General features: G+C 46.7%; 1 protein-coding gene across 6 annotated transcripts in view; it reads left to right on the top strand.

Moving 5' to 3' along the window:
• Window positions 1-1,040: 1,040 nt before the first annotated feature.
• The window catches only part of SCUBE3 (signal peptide, CUB domain and EGF like domain containing 3), a 106,691-nt gene continuing 89,007 nt past the window's right edge, over window positions 1,041-18,724 (top strand). For 2 of the 6 annotated variants that reach the window (XM_006115649.4, XM_025181016.2), the window contains exon 1: window positions 1,044-1,608. In XM_006115649.4, the coding sequence (XP_006115711.2) occupies window positions 1,524-1,608 (85 nt within the window). In that variant the 5' untranslated portion in view covers window positions 1,044-1,523. Of the gene's footprint in view, window positions 1,609-18,724 lie in introns of all 6 variants that reach the window. The other 4 variants (XM_025181014.2, XM_025181015.2, XM_025181018.2 and 1 more) reach the window with 4 other exon arrangements.

Here is an 18,724-nt window from a genome sequence, read left to right on the forward strand (position 1 = left end):
TTGTATCTGGGGCAGAGTGTTGCGGCTCAGAGTTTCTATAACACCTTTCCCCTGGGGATCTCAAAGCACTTTACAAGCATGAGCTAATTGTCATCACCTGACCCCTTCCTTCCCCTCCTCTTTAATGAAGTAGTTGCCATTGATGGAGAAACTGGTTGAGAGCTGGTTTGCCTTTATTCACGCAGTGGAGTCTGTGCCTGTCCAGGACCCTAGAGTCCCACTTTGCTGCTCTTAGCACTAGGTAACACTGCCTCCCAAAACCTGGAAACAGAACCCAAGGCTTTTTGTTAACCATGCTTTCCTGGTGATGGGACTAGTCCTAGCTCCCACTCCCCTGTGCTAACCGCTAGCCCAGACTTCTGCCCAGAAAACAGGCTCTTTGGAAGAATTTTGAATGATTCAGAGAGAAAGAAACTTTGGGGCTGAGATGGTTCAAGCCCTTCCCAGTGAAGGGGACAAAACTCATTAGGGTAAGGCAAAGCCTCTCCCCCCCACCCCCATCTTACAGCTGCTGAAATGTAGCAAAGATTCTAGCTCATTTGCAAACAGATTTTTTTTTTTTTTTTTGCTATTACCAAGTCTTCCTCTCCCTGCCTGCCCCTCCCCTCTAGCCACACAGCAAAAAGAAGAGTGTATTTATCTTTGATCTGGAGTTTCCATTGATCCATTAACATGCTGTCTTGCCTTGAGACCAGGCACCAAGAGGAGTGCTGCGGATCATGGCATCTATAAATTGGTTTCTTTAATTCCCTTTTCTGAACACGCTCTATCCCCCCCACAGCCCTCCCCAGCCCCCTTATTCTTCCTGAACATGGCAAAAAGAGGGGGGGGGGGATTGCATAGTGCTTGTTGGGTCTGGAGGTTTGCATGGGAGTCTTGCATTGATCCATTGATTGCACATGGTCTCTTGCCTGACCTCCTTGCTCCCAGGGAAGCTGTCTCCATGGCTACTGGCCCTGCTCCCCCAGTGGTAGACTGTAAATTCCTGCAGGCAGAGCCGAGCCTGGGGATTGGGGGGGGGGCGGAATCAAAGAAGGAGTAGCCAAAGCCAAATAGAAAGAAAGGAAGAAAGGGCGTTGCTTGGATGGATCTCTCCTTTCCACTCCCCTTTCTCAGGTCCTGAGCTCTAGACCAAGGCTCCTTGTTTCCCCCCCTTCATTGCTGCTGCTGCTCTCTTGCAAAACTGGAATTGGCTGGGATTATTAAAAAAAAAAAAAAAATCCGAGGCAGCAGCCGGGAGAGCGATCAAGTCCACTTTCTTCCACTGCCCTGGGTCTCCTGCTCTCACTCTGTGCTCGTTACAATCAAGAGCCTCAAGCTGAACCCAGAGCAGTTTTTTCCATCATTTCAGTCTCCTTCCCTCCCCCAGCCTCTCTCACAGCCAGAGGAGCGAACTCCTACTCCCCCCTCCCCTCTTTTTTTTTTTCTTTCTTGCATGTTTAGGCTGTTGTTGAAAAGCATCCGAAAATCCCCCTCCCCAACCATCCCCTACTCTTCTCTCCTCTCCCCCCACACACAGAGCAATGGGGGCTTTGCAGATTGCTGGATTTTGCAGCCTCTTCTTTCTCCTCCACTCTGGAAACACGCTGGCAAATAAAGCCAGTCAAGGTAAGAAGGATCTTCCCTACTCTAAGGTTTACTCGTCGGTCTGCATACAGGCAGCTGGACCTTTTCTTGGGGCTTTTAATTCCGTCTGCAGGCTGAGTACTGAGCAGCATTAACAATAAATGTGTGGAGTTGTTTGCAAGGTTGATCACAAAATTCACCCTCGCTCTCCCTTTTTATTTTTGTATCCCTTTAGTGAATGCTGTGTTCTTAGGGATGGGCTTCGACTCTCTTTGAGAGGAGAGGGTAAAAACATGGGATGGGAAAAGTTTTTGTTGTTGTTTCCTGGCTTGGTTTTGGTTTTAGCCTCAGGATCAGAAAGAGGCAAAAGGTAGCTGTGTTCTTCAGTATCTCCATCTGTAAAATGGGGAGAATCGTGTGGATTGGGGGGGAGAATCGTGTGGATTGGGGGGAGAACTAATTAGCTAATGGCTTTAGCGTTAGCAAGGGACAGAGCTGATGCTGAAAGAGACAAAAAAGAGTTGATGTTGTTAATGATGGAAGGTGTAAAGTGCACATTAGAATTTATTTTTGTGTATATTCATGTTTATTTAACCTTGTAAACATTTAACTACGCCTGTGGTGATGGATGCTAGTGACAAATTTAAGATAGACGATGTATAGTGTTTTGGCTATATATGTATATACTCACACACCCTGTCTTTATCTGCTTCAGGTTTTCTATATCACCGCTTCTATATTTACCCTGAGTTTTTCCATATACACACATTTAGCTTTATGCGTGGTCTATCTGTATTTTTGGGTTTTTATAGCACCTCTATATTTAGATTTTTTTACATACATGCACGCATGGTATGGCTAGCTATATCTTTATTTTTTCTGTAGCACCGTTCTTAGTATGAAACTGGTTTTTCTATACTCTCTTTCTCTCTCTCTCTCCCTCTCTCCATGATTTATTAATGTCAGAGCTTTTTCTATACCAGTATCTAAGCACCTATGCACATCCTGAGATTAAATAGTGTGTAGGAGAAATAGAGGGGTCAGTAGGGGACATTTCTAAAGAGCCCGTCTACGCATTAGTGATTATCATATTTCAGCCATGGGTATTGTCCCCTTCATCCCCATCTTCTGCAAAGTTGGAAAGAATTTCAAGGCTATTGTCTTATCTCTTTTAAAGTGTTTTTAAAACAATACAAGATTTGATGGGAGGACTGTCTGGACAAAAGCAAGCGGATATTTTCCAGAACGAAGGGTTAGAAAGAGAACATCCAGCTTAATGTAACGCTTTATGATTTAGGCTCAGAAAGGAATGTTTAGGTTTTTATCCCTGCCTCAAATTATCTTTGGTGTATACATTGCTTTCATTTCTTATCATAATATTTATTTATTAAGGCCTTTTGGTTTCCAGTTCCATTTAAGTCTGGCCCAGAATTGCATTAAAATAGCAAAGTAAAATTCCATCCTGCAGAGACTTGACAGATCCCTTCAGGGGAAGAAAGAGGAGGGGTAGGGAAAGACAAAACCTTGGGCTAGATTCTCAGCTGGTTTAAATCCAGAGATTTACTCCAGTTGATGATCTTTTAATTATAAAAACCTTTCTGATCCAATGAGCTGATAAATGTAATTATTCATGCAACTGTAGATTAGCAGGCAACTCTTATAATTAATTAATTCTGTAGCATACAATAGTAGCTGTTCTCAATGCGGATGTTTCCAGTGAAGGAAGATAGCTGTGAAAAAGTTTGAACTTGAGGGTTAGATCCCTCTATATTGTTGGAAAGATCCTGAACAAATTATATGGAGCAAGGGAGAGACTGACACAGACAGGAAAAAAGTTGAACTTGGAAGGGATGGAGTATAAATTGTATATCACAGAGGAAAATGCATCTTCATTGGGAATCCAGGATCCACTGGTTTTCAGAATGAACAAGTCCCTGTAGGTCTCTGGGAAACCGACATGTAAAAATTAATGTGGTTGAGGTACATTTTATTGGGAGATTTTAAAAAATGATGGGCCAGATTCATGGCTTGTGTAAGTCTATGAAGCTACACTGATTTATGCCAGATCAGAATATGGTCCCATATAAAATACTTCCCCCTTTTTATAGGGCTCTTTAAAAATCTACTAACTGAAGTTTTTATCCTTCTAAATCTATACCCAGGAAGTACTGTCTTGAAAACTGGAGGCAGTTCATCTCCATATTATGAGTTTGCCTGTATTTTAATAAACAATATTAAAATATCTCAGTATTCACATGGCTTGCTGACTTATTCTTAACTTTGAATGATTCCTGGGAAGTTTAGTCTGAAAGAAAGGAACAGATTTAAAACAATCAACCTCCAGGCCTCCCTTAAGTGGAACCAGTGTCTGGAGGAGCTTTGGACCTCTGGTGAACTTGTCAGGTCATTTTAGGCAGGGAATCGCTATAAAACCAAGTAATCTGGCTTTAATTAACAGATAGACATGAGAAGATGTTGGCAAGCCAAAAATTAGGTGGGCCAAATTGCTAGTAAGGTCTGTGTCCTTCCATGAATAAGTTGGTTAAAAGGTATATTTTGGGATGCTTTGGAAGCCAGAACTATTTGGCGAGTCTCCTTTTGTACTGATAAAGAGCTGATAAAGTCACCTATTCTTGTTTATTCCTTTGTCTGTCTGTTAAACCATGTTACAATCTATTTAGGTATAAGAGCATCACAGAAGCCACCTGCTATATTGCTGGGCTTTATGCTTACAAATAAGCTGTGCCTCTTAACTAGTAAGGGTGAAAGGAAATCTTTCCCTGGGAGCAGGCCATCCCATAATTGGTGTCTTGCACCTTCCTCTGAAGCCAGCTTCTCTGAGAGAGAATTCTGAGCTAGAGGCAGACCCCTTGTCTGATCCAGTCTGGCTGTTCCTATGATTCTAGCTTCCCATGCTTCTCCTTTAGATGTTCCCTTAAGTCACTTGCCCTTTGACGCGCAGAGTTCAGAAAGAAAACAAGGCGGGAGACGGGGTGAATTGAGCATCTATCAAAGGATTCTGCTACTAGTCCTTAATATCAGGGTTGCAGACGCTAGTTAGTGCAAAATCTAATACAGACCCTGTGCCAAACGCAGTAAACCAAAACTGCGGTTTAAAGTCTTGTGTGTGTCTGTGTATCCCCGCACGTGCCTGCATGCACACACATGTGTGTAAGAGACAGAATGCATAGCCTAAATAATTGTTAATCTACAAGTAGAAGCATTAATTAGCCTCCTTTCTTAAGTATCTATAAAGACATAATACTTTTCTGGCTCCAGTCGCGCTAGAATGAAAAGATCTCTCCGCCTCCCATAAAAAATCTTCCCTATCTACCCAGAGGCATCAATCTCTATTATTACAAAGATGCTGATTGCAGATGGATTTCTGGTGTAATGGGTTGGGTTCTTTTTTCTAATGGGAGTGCACCTGCAGGGCCCCCAGCATGAGGAATTTTCAAGAATATAATTTATATGATTACAGAGGAAAGCTCCCCTCCCATTTCAGTGTAACCTTTTCCCCCCACTGCCCCTCTTTCCTCCTCACCCTGCTTATGCACTGGAAAAGTCAGTGTATTAGTATTACACTCCCCCTTCCACCACCATGCCAAAATATGAAATGTAAACCTGTAAACATTTCAACATGCAGCAGTTCAAAGCAGAGCTTTGATTGAGGGCATCTAACATGCCTGTACTTAGATTTTTTTTTTTTTAAGTGGATAGGGGAAAAAAAACTTTTTTTTGTAACTGTGAACTGAATTATAAATACCCAGACACCTTGAATCTTCTCGTGCTGAGATGGGTTGCGGTCTCCAAACTGTAGCTGACTTGAATGTATTTATTTTTCAGAAGTCAGACTGTCAGATGCAGAAAGTCAGACTGGAGTAATCTGTTTAGGAAAAAGTATGCATGAATAACTTCACCCTTCACTTTTGAAGTTATAAGTCTCTAGAGGGGCGTTCGGAAAACCTTAGTGATGGTAAAGAAGGTTTGCTCTGTTTCACAATGTGAAACTAGACCCCATGCACCATCCAGGCTGGCTTTTAGTTAAGGCCCTTTCCCTTCTGGAGATCATGTGGTTGTCAGTTTCTAAACACAAAATTAGAGCCCTGCATGGATACAAAATTTGTGTTCCATCTGCATCTGCTTTGGGCTGGGGGTTGGACCTGATGATCTCCTGAGGTCTCTTCCAGCCCTATGATTCCATGATCCGTAAAAATGAGCCGCGGATGTCCACATTGACATCTGTGAATGTGGATACCCATGGATATAAAGCAGATATCTACGGATTTGCAGGGCTCTACAGAAGACATCTAGGTATATATGTCATTTTTTTTAAAGGAAAGTTTGATTAGTTTAACAAGTTATCTATGCAAATAAGGGTGGTTGGGGAGACAAAAACCAAAACAAAGAAAGAAATACATTGCTATTTTCTTAAAGAATTAAAGGCTGTTGCACTTTAGAATAGTTGGATTTAAAATTGGTTTTTTAAACTGGTACAAAATCTTCCAGGTGTAGTCTGAATTGGAAGTACAAGTTTGTTTAGATCAGCACAGCATTTCCAGGGAAGATCAGCTTGAAATGAGTCTGATCTCCTGCCTGTGGGTGTGAAATTGGAGTGAAGGAGTGGACCCCAGTAATGAGTATTGATTCCCATCCTCCCCAGAGCAGAGCAAATTATGTGAAAAATAGCTTGGGGTTGGGGGTGTTGTAACATGTTAAAGAAGCAAACCTTAGGGGGAGAAAGAAGCATGGAAACACTAAAGACATCTACAAAAGAAATAAATGTGGGTCTGGGGTGGCATGTTGAGTCACGGAGCCACAGGCTGATTATGAAAAGCGGTGAGAGCTCGTCAGCACCGCTGTGGAAGAGTCAGCAAGGTGTCATGGTGGAAAAACCTGATGAAAGGCTCAACACTGCCTCCCTAGCTTCACCATTGATTAATGGAGCTCAGTGCCTCTCAGGAGTGGCCCTCGCATGGGTATTATGGGGTACAGCTGACAGCCCACTTGAAAATAAACTGTAAAATCATTGCCTTGTGGAAAATTCATCTCTGTTACATGGAGTTATCAAGCATAATGCTGTCACGGCCATGCTGTAACAGAGAGCACTGTTTGCTCATTTATTGTCATAATTCCCCTCATAGGAACATGCACACGAAAGAAGAGGTGATGTACCATAAAGCTCACATACAGTTCGCTACCCCAATGTTGTCGTTGAATAATCTCTCTGCTTTACATCATGGGGGAGGTACAGAGGAGGAAACCCGGCTAGTGGATAGGTCCTTGGACTAGGCTGCAGGAGACATCGTCTCCCTTTGCTGACTGTAACACGAGGGTAATGCCTCCCAGAGACCCTGTTGCAAAGACAATCCCTGACTGATGCTTTGGGGATGAAGGGCCCATGCTAATGCATGGCTCCTTCAAAGTCTTCGTTGTGATGAAGAGAAAGTGGAGCTGCACTGAGATTGGCTGACCATGGTGAATTCATCCCTCCTTCAGTGGCAGAAGCCATGTGGTGATGCAGGGTGGTCAGAGTGGAGCACATGGTAACGTTCCTGCTGGCTTGGCCCAGTAAGCAGCCTCCCATTCCTAGTGCGATTGCTAGGAATTCTGCTGTCCTGCTGCAGAAGAGCTTACAGCAAGCCTTTTATTCCTATTCTTGGCTGGTGACTTCAGTGGGTGTGTCTACATGGCCGCTTGGCAGGTACGTCCCTGCATGGGCAGAAAGACAAGCAATGCAGTTGCATGGGTGAGCAAGCCCACCCAACCCCTGAGTCCATCCCCGTGTGGTTAGCCTGGGCCACCATGGTCACGCTGCTATTTGTAATTTGGACAGGGTGTACCAACCCCGCACTGAGCCAGCAAATGTTAACCAGGCCTTCCTCTCTGAGAGGGCCCCACCCCACAACCCTGCTGGGTAGGCAGTAGCCCAGGGCAGGGAGATGGAGCCTCCCGAGAACTCAGCGTGTTGCAGGCGGATTCCCCGCTGAGCTGACGGTGGGGGAAGCGAGTAGTTGAGAAGTGACTAAATACCTAGTAAACCTACGCTTACTGCTTCTTAATCGCTTACTGCCCACACGAGGAAGCACTGCCAGCTTCAGTGTAGACGTACCCTGTGTAGTGACTCCGGATTAATGCAAGAGAAAGGGAAAGATTGTTTGGGCCCAGAGCATTTCTGTGCTCTCACTCCCTTCCTCCAGTGGTGCCATTAGAGATTCTCATGGCTCTTTAATTTTAATGGGAATGGGGAATCTCAGCCTAGCACCACGGGTGCTTTCAAATTGCCGTGGCCCCTTTTGATTGGCATGGCAGGACTTAGGACTCAGGATTCCCGGGTTCTCCTCTTGACTCTGCACTGACTTGCTGTACAGCTATAGGCAAATCAATTCTTTGCCTCTCCATGTTTCCCGTTCCTCTCTCAGTGAAATGGGGATTACACCCATAGCATGGTGGGAAGGGAGAGGGAGCATGAAAGCCGGCGTAGTGCTCTGTGCTAGGAATCATTGCCATGTGTTGGAAATGCACGCAAATTCCTGTTCCATCAGTCAGATTGTCAGAAGAGCTCAGAGCGCTGTGCACTTGTCACTTGACAGTCTGGCCCCACTTCGACACTTGATTCACTGCAAGCAGGGTCTGGCTAGTGTCTGGAAGCCCTGGGGTGGTGTTTGAGCAGTGAACTTTGAATCTTTGATGGCACACGTTCATTGCCTGTGGGTGTAGCTTCCCTTCTCTTTTAACTTTGTAACTTTCCCTTCCCCTCCGGCTTCGAGGCTTGCCGGTTTTGGTTGGGGATGTTCCTGGAGATTTCATCAAGGGATGTAATCTTTAATTAAAGATTCACGTTTCATTCCTGGAGACTCCAGGACAATCCTGGAGGGTTGACATTCTCTCCCCCTGAAAACAAGACTCTGTAGAGTTGTCCAGTGAAGTGCTGAGCTCTGAGACCTCCTGGTAAACTGTCTGTTGTGCTACAAAGAGACTCAGCCCGCCAGCTGCTTTGGAGATGCCTCCAAAGTACGTCCTGAGCCCGTGAGGCCTGTCTCTGGAGGAAGAAGCCATGTGCTCAGGCTGTTTCATCGTCTTCCAGATGAAGCAGTGTGTTGTCCTGTGACCAGACCTTTTAAGTGCAATACAAATTGCCTTCCTGAGCACCTCTGTGCCCTGGCTGTGCTGTGAGCCAAACAAATGATTAATAAACTGCACCGCAGTGTCTGAGGTGGTTCTTAATACCCTGGTGAAAAGGGCTCCTGAAGTTATAAAACTTTAATTTGGCATTAAGGCTAGAGTGGAAACTGAAGGGGGCTGCCAACAGCTACACACACAAGTGTGCGTGCACACGCACACACAGAAAGGCTGTTAACTTTATTTTTATTCAGTGTCTGTATGTTTAGTTTAGAAGAAAAACCTGAAGCTCTTCTAGTGAGATGAAAATTACGGGATTTTTGTTGGTATTGGAATTGTTTTTGCCACCACTCCTTCTTTACAAATTGATTTGGACTTCTAGCCTCGAGATAAAAATGTATGGGGGTGGGAGGTTTTATTGGGTGTCTTTTTTTTTTTTTTTAAAAGCTAAACACAAAAAAGAAGAGGGAGAAAGTACCCATAGTCGCACTTTAAAATGAATAAATAAATAGACCTGGTAGCAAGGGATAGCGGGGCCTAGTGGATAGAACACTGGGCAGGGACTTGGGAGACATGTGTTTAGTTCCTGGCTCTGCTACTAGGGTGCTAGGTGGCCAAGGGCAAGTAACATTTCTCTGTGCCTCTGTTTCCCCATCTGTACAAGAAGATAATGATCGTGAACTCTTTTGTAGAAGCGCTTTGAGATCTGGTGATGAAAAGTGGCCACGTAAGAGCTGTGTATTATGTGTATGGACAGCCCCTAGTGCAGTGGAACTCTGGAGGGGCTAGCACCATTGTGGCACAAACAGGGCGGAGGTGAGTCCCCCTGATTAGCGCCTAGGTTCATAGCTGCACCTTTAGGCATGTAGCCTTCTGGGGAGTTGGCAGGGCCAGAAGGGAGAGGGGAATTCACAAAAACCAGATGGAGTAGGAGAGAATAGTCAGCGAATGAATGTGCTGAGGGGAGAGCAGGAAGGGTCAGGGGAAAGGCAACTGTGCCGTGGGGCTGAGGGAAATCTCATGCAGTGAGGGGGCTTTGGCTGACAGGCTGGGGCTGACAGCATGAGTAGGAGCTGGACTGTGGCACAAGAGGTGTGCGCAAACGGGGCTGTCCCCCGCCCTGAAATGTTCATATGTATTTTTGCATTTGCCCTGGTGCTTTGAGGCTGTTCACTCCAGAAACTCACATCCTTGGTGTTTGTTTTTGTCTGTAACCACAGCCACTCCTCCAAGGCCACACCTATGATCCTTCAAGGCACTCCAAAGTGGGGCTGTCCTTATAGCTTCCAAATAGCTTCCCCTCAGCTTTCCCTTCTGCTTCTGCCTCCCCCCCCCCCCCCAGTCCTCCTTCTGAATGACCCACACAATTCCATTTGGGGCAGGCTGCATCCTAGGCACAAGCTGTGGTTGCCATTTCCCAGAATTCCTTGCTGCTGCTGGACATCCACTAGCACCTGGCCACGTTAACAAGGAGAAAGATGCAGCAAAGAACATAAGAACAGCCATAATGAGTCTGTCCAAAGATCCGTCTAGTCTACTATCCTGCCTTCTGACAGTGGCCAACACCGGAGGGAATGAATAGAACAGGTGATCCACCCCCGTCACCCATCCCCAGCTTATGACAAAGTCCTGCCCATCCTGGCTAATAGCCATTGGTAGACCTGCCTAGGATGCAGCCTGCCCCGTGAATTTATCTAGCCCTTTTTTAGCCCTGTTATAGTCTTCGATGTCACAACATCCTCTGGCAAGGAGTTCCACAGGCTGACTGTGCATTGTGTGAAGAAGTACTCCCTTTTGTTTGTTTTAAAACTTGCTACCTATTAATTTCATTTGGTGACCCCTAGCTCTTGTGTTGTGGGAAGGAGTAAAGAAGAAACTGTATCCTCACCTTCAGCTATCTAAATGTTTCTTCTCCCTCCTGCTTAGAGTGACACCAGCCAAGGGGACTTTTTCCCCACTGTGGGACTGGTAATGAAAAGTGGTTGAGATCAGCATGGGGCACAACCCCTTCCCACCAGGAAGCTGTTGGCAGCATATTCTCCATGAGGACCCAATGTCCGGGACTCACTCCCCTCATATTGGTCCATAATAACCTCTGAGTGACAGCTTGCTGTTAAGATGCAGAGTCGGCCATATTTCAGCAGGATTTTGAGGAAGGGTGAAAGGGGGGAGGAGGTCTGTCTGTCAGGAATTTGCCAGGGGAGTGAGGGTTTTAATCTGAGCTCTGAGACATAGAAGGAAGGAGACTGTGTGGATGTGATTTTTGCATTGGATTTTTCACTTTTGTGCCCAGAACCTGGCATAGGTGAAGCCCGTGTTTTTCTTGCAATTGAAACAAGTTCAGGTCTGTGCTTAAAAGTTAGCTCAACATTGTTGTGGTATTCCCTGAGTCTTCTGACTATAACCTGGGGATCAGGCCAGCAGTTGTGTCTTGGTGCACCTAGGCAGCCACCATTGCTTGGAGAGGTGGATTACCTATGGCAACAGGTGAACCCTTTCTGTTGGCTGTTGGAAGCATCTACAGCAGTGCGGATACAGCACCGTAGCTGTTCTGCTGTAGCACCCAAATTGTAGACTTGGCAAGGACATGTGAAGGGAGAATTGTTTTGCAGCATGGGCTGAACCAGATTGCTGTGTTCTAATTGCCTAGAAGCATCTGGGAATGGTCACAAAGTGAAACTTGGTGTCAGCTGCTTCACCCAGCACTGGAATTTATCGCAGTGAGTTGGATAAGTCCAGCTTTGCCTGGGGATGGAGCTGCACGGAAGAGCGTGGCGTGCGAGGCAGGGCACCTTTGGGGATGTTGCCATTTAGTTTCTCTCCTCCCGTGTTTTCACATGTCCCCTGATTCTTGGTGCCTTCACTTTTGGGATTCAGGGCCTGACTTGGAGCATGCTCAGCTCCAGCTGAGTTCATCTGGAGATGTCCTGGCTCAGCATCATTGCAAATCGGGCTCATAGGATCTCCAGCTGTGTTCCCATAACTAGCGCCTATCTCTACTCACTTGGATTAAAGCAAGTAGCTGTGATTCTACACAAGGACAAATCACTCCACCCATTGTATCCTCAAAATTCTGAAATGCTAGTTTAGTTTAAAAGTCTCAGAGGGGACTGTTAGTCTGTAACTTTAAAACCAATGAGTAGTCCTGTGGTACCGAAGGGTACTTCTAGACTACAGGCTTTTGTCGACAGAGGCTTTGTCGACAGATACTGTTGACAAAGCCTCTTTCGACAAAGAGTGTCTAGACTACATCCAATTCTGTTGACAAAGCAAGCCGCTTTGTCGACATGAGAGTGTAGATGCAAAGGACAGTGTAGATGCAATAATGCCTTCTGTTGACAAAAGGCGTTATTCCTCACAGAATGAGGTTTACCGCCATCGACAAAACTTCCCAGTTCTGTCAATGTTATGTCGACAGAACTCGGCGTTAGTGTAAACGCAGGTATAGTTTTGTGAACAAAAGTCCACATTTGTCGACAAAACCCTGTAGTCTAGACACACCCTTAGAGAATAACAAAAGTATATAGTGTCATGAGCTTTTGTGGTTAAGACCCACTTCATCAAATGAGTTGGAGTGGAAATAACAGAATCCATAGTCTATGAATGGGACACAGCCAGCCCACTTAATTAGCTTCATTAACACAGGCTCTACAATTGACCGGTACTACTTTTGCAGTTATATATATCTTGGATTCTGTTATTTCCAGAGGAAAACCTGGACATTGTTCATCAAGTTAGATTCACTGTCAAAAAAAGACAAGAAAGGGGAAAAACAAAAATAAAGTATTCTGAATACTTTGCTTTTCAAAAACTACATTGAAAATTTCCCACAAAATATCACAACATTGCAATTGCAACATTTTGAATGAATAATTTGTTGTTAACGTTGGAAATGTGGTGCCCAACACATTAGCTACATGTGGCTATTTGGCCGGTTGAGTGTGGCTAGTTCGCTATAGCAGTAGCCACTATTGTCAGAACTGGCTGGACACCACGGATCTAAAAGATCTCATTGTCCCAGGTGAGAGAAAATAAAGCAGAGTATATATTCGAAGAGTAAATTATTTGTAAGCAGTCCAAAGCTAATGGGAGTTTATGATCAGCTCAGGTGAGGAACCATCTTGCCTTGAGAGCTGGTGAGTAGCGTGTGTGCATCTGAGGGATTGCTCCAGAGTGCCATCCTGTGTTCTAATTCCAGTTATAACTCCAGTTCCCTTGGTGACTGTCCAAAAGTTACATATGCCAAAATTTTCCAAAATCCAGATATAGGTGGCCTCATTTCCAGAAGGGCTAAAATCAGTGAGAAGTGGTTTTGCTCAGCACCTCTGAAAATCTGATTGCTTTTACTTAGGTGCTTAAATACGGATTCAGGAGCCTCAGTTTAGCCTCCTAGGTTTGTAAATTTTGAGCCAAAGGTTTTTTGTTCTCTTTATATTGGACCAGAAACCCATTGTGTTAGCCATAATGACTATTGCTCAGGAGGAGGAGAGAAAGGTGATCTTGTGTTTGGAGTAAAGAGATCTGCAAGCCTGTGATATTGAACTCCTTGTGCACCTTTTGGGCCAGTCATTTCTAGCACTTTCAGGCACCACAGCTGCCACTGAAGTTAAATGGGACCCCAAGGGCACAGCTCTTTGGAAAAATCAGACTTTTGTGTCTGCCTCAGTTTCCTTCTCTGTAAACCAGCGCGTCCCTCCCTCTGCCGGGCACAATCAGCTAGTGTCTGTAAAGCGGAGTGAGGATGGCAGCCATGCCGAAGTGCTGCGTCTGGCTATTCTTAGCATCCCTTTCAATGAGATGAAAAAGGTTACATAGAGTTGAATATTCCTTTGAAAATCTAATTGCAGCTGGAGGCGATGCCAAATGGTGAGTTATGGTAATTCCAGTGCTTCCTCCTGCACTGAATAGCTCTTTGAGCGAGAAGCGTTTTAGCTGCAGCCTTGTGAATCCTCCCCTTCTCCCGTGTAGCAGGCACCTCTGAGGTACCGGCTGAGAGAGTGTTTGCAGCCCGTGCCAGTGGCGGTTTGTGGGGCACAAGACACCCTTGTCTGTCCTAAGGGGCATCTCTGGCCTTTGCAAAAGACTCCGGCGTCCTGCGTCTCCCCAAGGGCAGCATGTCAGGTCTGCGGCTCGGTGTGGGCAGCAGCGAGAGCGTTGAAGCGGAAGGAAAAGGTTAGGGGGACGCGGCATGTCCCGCAGCGCCCATTAGCCTTTCACTTGAGATCCTTTCACCGCAGCCTGAGCCATGGGTTCTTGGCCGTGTCTCCTGGAGGGGCTGGAGCGGCGCCCGTTCCGTGGCGAGCTCTGTGAGCCCCTAAGTCTCCTTTAGGGAATGTGGTCTTGGAGTTCTCTGTACGATGCTGTGTGGAAGTCTCAGCTGTTCCCGAGGGCTGGGAAATATGTCTCACGGAGGGATGAACTTTACACTTCTGCGGGCTCTTGCAGGTTTTTCCATCTTTTTGTTTGCGCACATTTTTAATTTTAAAAGCGGTGCACACGTGTGTTGGGTGCGTGTGCACGCGGGGGCATGTGAGGCAAGGAGGACGGCACACTGAACAATAAAATGCATGGCTCTGCTTGTGGGGGAGTGACCTTCCCCCTTTCTCCCATAGGACGGTCAGGAACTTTGGCCCGGATCCTGTGAAAGCCCTTCCATATTCGCCTGTTTGTATGCCACTTTGGTGACTGCCACTGGGCTACCCTGTTGGCTAAACCAGTGGAAACGCACAGTTCCAGGGCAAGAGGGGGGTAGGAATCCCAGGAAGAACAATTGGGACCAGCGAGGGCTCCCTTTCCAGAAGGGTAAGCGATGGGGATGGGTGGCAGGGCACAAACCAGGGTGGAAAGGCCACGAGGGGAAGGACGCAGGGAGATGGGGCTGATGAGAGCACTGATTCCAGCTTGAGAGTGGAAGGGAGGTAACCAGAAAGTCTCCCCTGGGGAATCTGAGTAGCCTTCATCAAACACAGGCTCTTTCTTGCAGCAGTCGGTGCAGTGAGTGTGGCAGCTGTCAAGGGGGTACCCTCTGCTCGCTGATGTAAGTCTCTAGCTGGGGAAGCTCACTTCACAGACATTTTCACTGTGGGGACCAGGACTTTCCTTGTATCTCGCCAATGCCAGTAAGGTTGCCAGATGGTTTCAACAAAAATACTGAACACCCCCCTCCACAAAAAAAAAAAACACTGGGGAAAAAATTATGTTGGGGGGGGATTACAGGGGATGGACCAAAGTTTTTGAGCAAAAAAAAAAAAAAAGCTTTGGCACGAAAGGTCGTGTTGGGCCTTACTGGGAGCTCTCTGTGGATATACGAACGTTGTGTCATGGGGGCGGGTTGGAGCCAAGGCCTCCCTAGTGAATTTGATCCAACCCATCAGAAACCGAGGGCTGCAGCGCTGTGAGCTATCTGGTAAAGGTGCTGTCTGCCCACTGCACTCTGCGGGGGGTATAATTACTCTGGCCTCATTACAGAGAGAGAGCATCTCTCACTGATGTAGCACCAGCATGGACAGGGATTATATCTCTGTAACGTCTGTCACTCCGGGGGGGGTGTCTTTTTCTCACCCCTGAGCGACCCAAGTTAGATCGACTTCAGCAGCAGTGTAGACCTGCCCCGAGTCTAATAAGGCAGCCAGGTCCCACGATTGTGAAACAGTTCTCTTCCCCGCCACGTCCGGAGGTGCCTCTTCTGACGGAAAATGGGATTGGCTGTAAGTCTTCTGTTGTCTCCGGCGTGTTGGGTCAGATTCTAATAAGTGATTAATGCCCTATGGTTTTTTGATGGTGGCTCCGGGCCATGGTGAAAGTAGGATAACAAATCTGAATGCCTGGTGTAAATATTTAGACAATACACATGCCCTTCTGTGTTGCAAATGAAAACCTTCCAGTAATCGCCCCTCGCCCTGCCTCTTATTCTCACACTTGCAGGGAGTAAAACTCCATCAGTCTCATTCATGCTTCGCCGCTGGTTCCCCCGCACTTGGAGTCTGCTCAGCAGCCCTTTCGATCTCCTGGCAGCAAAGCTCAACCAGGCCTGGCTCCCAAGAAAAGACTGTGGTATCCCTGCCGCTCTGGGCTTTCAAAGCTAGACCGCGGGGTCTGTGGTTTTCAGTCTCTTTCCACTGAGAAAGGAAGGACTCAGAATAGTTGCAACCCCCAGACTGGGAGCCTGTGTGTGAAATGGTGTATTGCAGGGAACAGTCCTACTGTGGGCAAGACACCTTTTATTCCCTCCCTCTTCTATGTATTATATAGCCCCCATCGCTGTAGTGTCTGAGTCTCATGAGTATTAACCTCCCCTTGCATCACCCTTCCTATGATTCCCATGATACAGATGGGACACAGAAAGGTCAAGTGACTTGCCCAGGGTATCAAAGGTAGTCTGTGGCAGAGACAGGATTCAAACAGCACTCTTCTGAACCTCAGTCCCCTGCCTCAACTCAACCTGTCCACCCTTTTTCTAGCTTGTGAATCTGTCCATACAATGCCTGCTGGTGAAGAGAGAGGTGCAGCTATTTACTTTCTCTCCTATTAGGGACTGGGTCTTCATCACGAGCTTTTGAAAAGCCTTTGTTGGTTTGCACCTCACCATAGCTTCTAGCTGTGACTAGGTGACTGGGCAACCAAATGGCAGAGAATTTTAATGTTGACAAATGCAAAGTAATGGATATTGGAAAACGTAATCCCAACTATATGCACCCTATGTTGGGAACTAAATTAGCTGTTACCACTCAAGAAAGAGAGATCTTGGAGACATTGTGGATAGTTCTCTGAAAACATTCATTCAATGTGTAGCAGCAGTAAAAAAAAAAAAAAAAAAAAAAAAAGCAAATAGAATGTTAGGAATCGTTAAGAAAGAGACAGAGAATAAAATAGAGACTATTTTATTGCCACTTTATATATCCATGGTATACCCACATCTTGACTACTGTGTGCAGATATGGTCGCCTCATCTCAAAAGTGACTTTGGAAAGATTTCAGAAATGGGGAGCAAAAATGATGATGGGAACGGAACGGCTGCCACATGAGGAGAGATTAATAAGACTGGCACTTGTCAACTTGGAAAAGAGACAACTGAGGAGGGGATGTGATAGAGGTGTATACAACCCTGCCTGGTATGGAAAAAGTAAATAAGAAAAGTTGTTTACTTGTTACCATAACACCAGAACTGGGAGGGGGGGGGAGTCACCAAATGAAATTAATAGGTAGCAGCTTTAAAACAAACAAAAGGAAGTATTTCTTCACACATTACACAGTCAACCTGTGGAACTCCGTGCCAGAGGATGTTGTGAAGTCCAAGACTTCAACGACAAAAAAAGCTAGATAAGTCCATGTAGGATAGGACCATTAATGGCTATTAGCCAGGATGGGCAGGTATGGTGTTCCTAGCCTCTGTTAGTTACCAGCTGGGAATTGGCAACTGGGAATGGATCACTTGATGATTCCCTGTTCAGTTCAATCCCTTTGGGGTACCTGGCATAGTCCAAAGTTGGAAGACAGGACACTGGGCTGGATGGACCTTTGATGTGACCCAGTCTGCCCTCTCTTATGTTCTGTGCCTTTTGCTCCTGTGAGAACAGGGGTTGGAAGCCAGCTGGGAGGGGATCAAACACAGAATAAGACCCACAATAGCTCATCTGCCTGCTTGCAGCTTTGGGGGAGGGACCTGTACCTGTCAGTCCCTGACTAGCGCTAGGAAAAGCTAGTTACCCCTCTGTTGTGGACGGAGTGGCCCTCTCGCAGAATGAAAGAGATGAGTGAGTCACCTAGCGCTGTAGTAGTAACTGTGTCTGCTGCAATGCATGTGGACTTGATTATCCACTTCGGGTATGTCTACACTGTTGTAAAAACCCCTCCCACTTCACAGGGCCCAGAGCCTGGGCCCCAGCCCAAACATCTCCACTGCAGTTTTACAGCCCCACCACCCGAGTCTGTTGACATGGGCCAGCCGCGGTTGTTAATTGCATTGTAGACATACCCTTAGTGATCACATAGAGAAGCCAGAAAGGAACCAGGTAAATAGCCTATTACTCATAAACCGCAGTCAGGGGCTGTCTATAAATGGCCACTGTCATTAAAACTTCCAATAACTCTGCCTCCTGCTGTGTTACATCTCTGCAGCCAGCAGACTGCGTCCCCTTGGAGCCAGGGTGTGCTGCGTGGTATGGAAGCCAGGCCTTTCTTCTGCCTCCTACCTGGGACTTATCCCCTGCCATAGCCAGCGGAGCTGCTGCATTGCAACAAGGCTGGTGGGCACCTTAGACAGAGACAGAAAAAGGAGTGAGGCCGGGAGAAGAGGGTTGTGTGAAGCAGACAGATGGAGAGAGAGGGGGGTTAAAGGAGGAAGTTGGGAATGCAGACAAAGTTGGAGGGCAAAAAAGGTCGCAAGAGAGGGAGTTGGTGGGGCAGAAGAAGAAGGAGGATTTGTTTGCTATCCGGCCCCCCACTCTGGTCAGAAGTCACAGAGTAGGATACAGGAGATCGAGGTTCAGTTCCTGGCTCTCACATAGCCAGTCACCAAGCTGCTCTTGTGCCTCATCTGTGCAATGGGTATCACAACCCTGCCCTGCCTCCCAGGTTTAGGGGGGAGGGGAGTTTTGAGGCGAAACCCTTTTGGTGAGAGGGGGGGCTGGGTTGAGACCTACCCAGAATGGAATGTCTCAGGCAGGACTTAGAACCTGCTGCTAGAGTCCAGGGAGATTAGCCGCTAGTCATGGGGGCCTGGCGCTCGCTGACTGTGTGGGGAGAGCGGTGAACTTGTTTGTACTTATCCTGATCCAGCGCCCAGTGAATTCAGAAGGAGTCTTTCCACTGACAGAGCCCCAGTCGCATCAGGCCGGTCGTTGGCAGTCTCGCAGAGGCCAAGGGCTGGAGGAGGCCTGGAGACTCGCCGCTTGTGAGCATTGTGTGGGGTGAACCTGCCTTTCTGCTGCCTGTGCTCTCCCCGACCTGAGGCTACACTGAGAATTTTGGGGTCTCGGGCCGGTCTTTCACCCGCAGAGCAGCAGCAGCGGGTGCGGTGTTGTGCAAACAACACCCC

This window comes from Pelodiscus sinensis, chromosome 27 (genome assembly GCF_049634645.1).
Source record: "Pelodiscus sinensis isolate JC-2024 chromosome 27, ASM4963464v1, whole genome shotgun sequence".
Taxonomy (NCBI): Eukaryota; Metazoa; Chordata; order Testudines; family Trionychidae; genus Pelodiscus; species Pelodiscus sinensis.